The sequence below is a fragment of the Spodoptera frugiperda genome, chromosome 14 (genome assembly GCF_023101765.2).
Source record: "Spodoptera frugiperda isolate SF20-4 chromosome 14, AGI-APGP_CSIRO_Sfru_2.0, whole genome shotgun sequence".
Taxonomy (NCBI): domain Eukaryota; kingdom Metazoa; phylum Arthropoda; class Insecta; order Lepidoptera; family Noctuidae; genus Spodoptera; species Spodoptera frugiperda.
Genome location: NC_064225.1, coordinates 4,718,720 through 4,724,003, shown reverse-complemented (window position 1 = coordinate 4,724,003; position 5,284 = coordinate 4,718,720). Strand labels below are relative to the sequence as shown.

Sequence of the window (5,284 nt, the reverse complement as noted above, 5' to 3'; positions counted from 1 at the left end):
TAGAATTTTAGATAATTTTTATTTTTGAATAACCTTAAAGTCAATGTGTTTACTGTCCCAGAGGATTGCCCAACCATGGGTAGACATTCGGGCACACGTTGCAGAGTTGCATCCAGTACGTCATCTGAAAAGAAAAAGAAATCAGTGAATTTTTATGTAAGCAATAAGTTTTTAAACGTTGTCCTACTCATACAAGTTCACATACACATAACACGCAGACCCGAAACCACAATTTGTGAATCACACAAGGAGTTGCTCCATGCGGGAATTTAACCCGCTACACGTCGGGTGGTAGCCGGTCGCCCAGACACCGCGACAACCGTGCAGTCAAATTCTGGTATGGTAGTAATTAGATTCAAGACAATTTTGGTATTTTTGGTCATTTAAAAAATAAATTGTTGTCGTCCAAATACGTATTTCTAAAACTTTCATCACCATTTCGTAACAAATACCACTTCTGACACACAGAAAAGACTGGAACTTCTGCAGTGGGTTGACGATTTCAAACATGTAATTAGAAATTATAAGTCTAGGTTTCCTCAACATATATTCCAACTACATGTCTGTAGTGTGTGAATAATCTTCGTAAGTACATAGAAATCAGAAAAATCCCATTAGCATTTGCCAGCTTTCGGACTCGCGCCTTCATGCGTGACTAGTGAATGTTTTAATCTAGGGCCCTAATGATATTGGCCACCACGACCAGCAGACTGTCTAAAACGTTGCATTCATAAGGCTACTGTGGCGACACCTGACAAGTGGCAGATGACAGAAGTCGCACATAGACTATCGACGAGCAAATCAACGGATGACGTCACAAATATCCTGCATCGCACATATGAAGTTTACATGCGAATTAACACGAATAGAAAATCCCAACGAACAACAGTTGGGCAGAAAGCCCGCCAGGCTGATCACCTCGCCTGGTCGGAGGATCCTCCTTTTCTTAGGGAACTTTACTACTAGCTCCTGTCAGCGGCTTCGCACGCGATTCCGTGGGATAAAAACTAGCCTATGTTCTGATCCCTTCAGCCGGTTTTTCGTGATTGGTCAACAAACATACACAAAGACTCTCTTATAAGCTTTCACATTTATAAGAGACCTTGTTAAGTGAGACATCAGGGGGTCTTTTCATTTAATTTTCACTTATAGAGGTATTCCACCAACCCAGTGTCTCAGATAACCAGGTATAAATAAACATTTGTCTCATTTACAGAGGGTTCCATTAATAGAGGTGAAAATAAAGGTTATTTCAGATAAAGAGGTGTGATTCTTAAATAAGACTATGTGTTATGTGCACATTGTAATTGAATAAGTCTTAGTTATTGAGGTTCATGTATTTAATATTCACTTGCTGTCTCAGTTACAGAGGCAACTACGATGATAAATCGAAAGAACGAATCCCATATAAAGAGGATTGTTTTTCCCACTAATAGAGGTCAGCAGTGCCAATGTATTGGGACCTCAGTATGAGTTCCAGTTGTGGAGGTTTCCCACTTATCCAGGTCCCACTTAACCAAGTTTCACTGTATTAGTAAAATTGAAAGAGGTACTTACTCCATTGTGGCTAGCGGTAGCAGAACAGCTACTAGCGGAACAGTGGGTTGGGATGAAGCTGCGACAGCTTTGTTTCTTGTACTCATCAACTGGAACAGGGTTCTTTACCCAGTCAACGACCTCGTGAGCGTTAACCTGTGGATGTAAAAATAATTTATTTAGCAAATAGCTTCTACCAGTGTCACTCGCATATTTGTGGAATAAAAAGTAGCCTACATGTTATTCCAGACCGTAATCTGCTATTGTTTCAAATTTCATTACAATTCCTTCAACCGTTTTGAAGTTATTGAGTAACAAACATACACAGAAATACACAAACTTTCGCATTTATAATATTAGTAAAATTTGGCTTATGTTAGGTTTTGATTAAAATCTTGTGACTAACTATTTCATACGATTTCTAAGACATATTGTTTGTCATTAGTACTTTTGAATTCTCGAATGTTTAAACGCTAATAAAAAACTGGTCGATCGTACTAATTATGTTACTAAATTACTTAACTTTGACTTTGGTCAATGTAAAACAATCATCTTCATTCAAGATTGAAGTCTATTAACAGCTGACTAAGCTTCAAACTTCTAAGATAACAAATATACTAAGAAGTCAACGTAAATATTACCATGAAGACGTCTTCCAAGTTGTTGATGACATCCATGAATCGGACAAAAGCACGGCGAACAGCGGGGTAGGCAGAGATGAAGGCTTCGTGGACGAAGAAGCCGAAGGGAGCGCGGTTACCGAAGTAATGCCTCTCGAAGTTAGTTAGGATGAACTGGAACCAGTCTTCCTCATTGTTGCGGTCGGGACTGTAATAGAACGGGCGAATAATGAAAACTTTTATTAAACATTTCAAGTTATAGAGGGCTAGCCAGTTGACTCATGTATAAACAAGTCAGGAACTCCTCATACACATATCTACTAAGAATTTTAAATCGAGTTTTTTGGCTGATAAGCTCGATCCAATCATTAAACTCAAGAACTCCTTATCAGCACTCACAACATTAAATCAAGTAAATTCAACCAAAAAATAAAATAATGTTATGCTTATAGATCCTATAGATTACACAGTTTTGATAAGTAATAGAAAAAAATACTTACATGAAGAAACAAGCATCCACCATGGAACAAGCGACTCCTTGAAGATCAGACCATGCAATCATAGGCTTGACCCAGACTCCAGGAATGGAAGAGGTTGGGCAGGGTGGTACAACGCAGTCCTGGGTAGACCTGTAGTCCAGAGTGTAGGGCCAGAGTCCAGGGTTGGTTTGAGTGGTAGTGGGCCAGGAGCAGTCGTACTCCAAACCATAATCAGCCATAACTTTGAAACTGTTGTCTCCAGCCAATTGGAGGAAGGGAAGACGCACGCCTGGAAAGTTATTAAGTGGACATATAAAAATGTTGTTTTTCTATTCGTGAGAACCGGTAATTAGGGCTTTGCCACTCATCGCATTTTTGTTAGTCAAAATGAATAGTGTAATGTAATAAAGAAAAAGAAACATACCTTTGATGGAATCAAGGGGGATATTGGCGAAATGAGCCATTTGGACTCTCTGGTCAGCTATTTCCTTCTTAATGTCATCATAAGTGGCTTCTTGCCAGTAGGTTTGAGGAGTCTGATGGGTGATGGAGTGGAGAGCGATTTCAAAACCGCGGTTGTAGAGTTCATTGACGAGGACGTAGTTGGTGTACTCATGGCTGACGTAGAAGGTAGCTCCTGCGGGGCAGCCGTTGGTGTTCACTCGGTTGTACAGGATGTCACGGTAGGTCATGATGTTGTTCACATTGACACCATCGTCGAAGGTAACAGTGACGAACTAGAAAAGTACAGTAATCATTATTCGATATCGTAGTTTGAAGATATAATTTGAGGAGAGAAAGAAATAATACAGAGAGAGATAGAAGAGATTGGAAGAGCTAGTATTGTGACATACCTATACATATATCAAAATTGATTGATATATAAAAATATCAATTTATGATTGTATTGACATTAAGATATAATAATAAATTAAATCAAATCCGAATCATCCAATTTATTTGTTGCAACTATGTTATAATATTGGTAACATAGCAGCGTTAAAAATATAATTTAAGATCCTAATATGTTACGTATGTTTACAATTTATAAATGAATTTGAATTTGAAAAGAAGGAATTAAAAATAGCTGTGATTGTATAATAATCTCTGAAGGAAAACGAAAATGTAGGTGAAAGATAAGAATAATATGTTTCTGATTTCATTTTTATCGTTGCTGTTCCATAATAACATGATGATGATGATAAACGTCACGCCTTTTATCCTCGAAGGGATAGGCAGAGGTGCACATTATGGCACATAATTCCAATTTCACCACATTTCACAATAATTTATGTTGTAAGTCCCATGTAATAGGTGGTGAGCCTATTGCCATGTACTGGACAGAATTCGAGACTCGAGCTCCTACTGAGAAATTTTCGAAAAGCATAATAATATTACATCGAGAGGTTTTAAAACTTATTCAAGAAGTTATGAGCTTTTTGCATTAGAATCCAATAGATAAATAATTTTTTTAGTTCGTAGTTAAGAAAATGTATGCAAAAGAAATAAAGGTAAGTGTAGACAGAGGTGCATGGCAGATACAATTTGACAACCTATTTTTATGGCATAGACCATTCGCCATCAACACCGCCCATTAACACCCGAAGAACCAAATGAGTTGCAGCCGTGGTCTTTAGAAAATTTAGGGATATGGTATCTGTTACCTTTGCATCCCAAAAATCTATAAATTGTCAGGGTATTTGAACCCAGAATCAAAGTAAAGTTCTTCAGCAGACGTAGACTGATTATGATGCTGATGGTGATGAGGTGACAAAACGTATTCTTTCAAACTTACCTGTGGAGTGTCTCTGGGGGCCAAACCTCCAGGAATGGCTTGGCTGGAACATCTGCAGGTTGGAAGCTTGCAAGCTTCCGGATCACACTGCTCAGCTTCTACAGGATCACCGTTTGCAAGTGCCACAGCGGACACAAGCAACAATGCGAGTAGACTAATGAACTTCATCGTGCCGGCTCCACCAGAAATGTATTCAACAATCCTGGTTGCTTCATTATATAAAGAACTGTGCTATCTTTCTGTATCAATCAACGCCTTTTGATACACTTTTCATGTATCTTATCTATATGCGACAGAGTTTCCATTAGTTCAGTTTCCGTTTAGGTAAAAGATTTTTGTTTTTGATTTTCGGCATCGTTTTTGATTTTACCGGCTTTTTCCTTGGAGGTTTCTGGAAAAACCACAGAGCGGCTTTTTTGGTCTTCTTCACTTTTAGTTGTTGAACCACAATTCAATATATTTTGCTCTTTATTATCCATATTTGCTGTATTTTATTGATCTGTTTCAGTGTTTTTATTTTGTGAACTCTCTTGACCAAATGAGCGCCAGCCTTTTGCACTGCGATGCATCTTTCATTTAATTTTATTGTGTTGTCAGTTACTTGTGTTCCTGTATTCTCAGTTACTTGTGTGTCGTAACGTAATAATCGGTTGGTTTTTTCTTTCTTTCTTTTTATCTGAACTTTCGAACCATATGACATAAATTACATTTTACAATTTTGCAGATGTGTGTTGTTTGGATGCAACTGTTACCTTAGTAGTTGCTTCTATCACACCAATCAACCGATCAGTGGTTAAAATAATAAATATAGCTGCTTGATCTCCCCATATTCAGTCACTGGCAACCCAATCAAC

At 38.1% G+C, this 5,284-nt stretch overlaps 1 protein-coding gene across 1 annotated transcript; it reads right to left on the bottom strand.

The window, feature by feature from the left end:
• On the bottom strand, positions 1–4,668 carry LOC118279197 (chitin deacetylase 8). The gene is made up of 6 exons (XM_035598759.2): positions 4,431–4,668; positions 3,060–3,372; positions 2,657–2,924; positions 2,178–2,364; positions 1,558–1,692; positions 1–124 (listed from the first exon to the last, which is right to left on the bottom strand). The coding sequence occupies exons 1-6, from the start codon at positions 4,596–4,598 to the stop codon at positions 50–52; spliced, it is 1,146 nt and encodes a 381-aa protein (XP_035454652.2). The 5' UTR covers positions 4,599–4,668; the 3' UTR covers positions 1–49.
• Positions 4,669–5,284: the final 616 nt, after the last annotated feature.

Coding starts and splice junctions, on each gene's coding strand:
- LOC118279197 (XM_035598759.2), bottom strand. CDS start 4,598: ATGAAGTTCATTAGTCTACTCGCATTGTTGCTTGTGTCCGCTGTGGCA. Junction 3,373..4,430: donor CCCCCAGAGACACTCCACAG/GTAAGTTTGAAA, acceptor GTACTTTTCTAG/TTCGTCACTGTTACCTTCGA. Junction 1,693..2,177: donor ACTTGGAAGACGTCTTCATG/GTAATATTTACG, acceptor TTACATCCACAG/GTTAACGCTCACGAGGTCGT.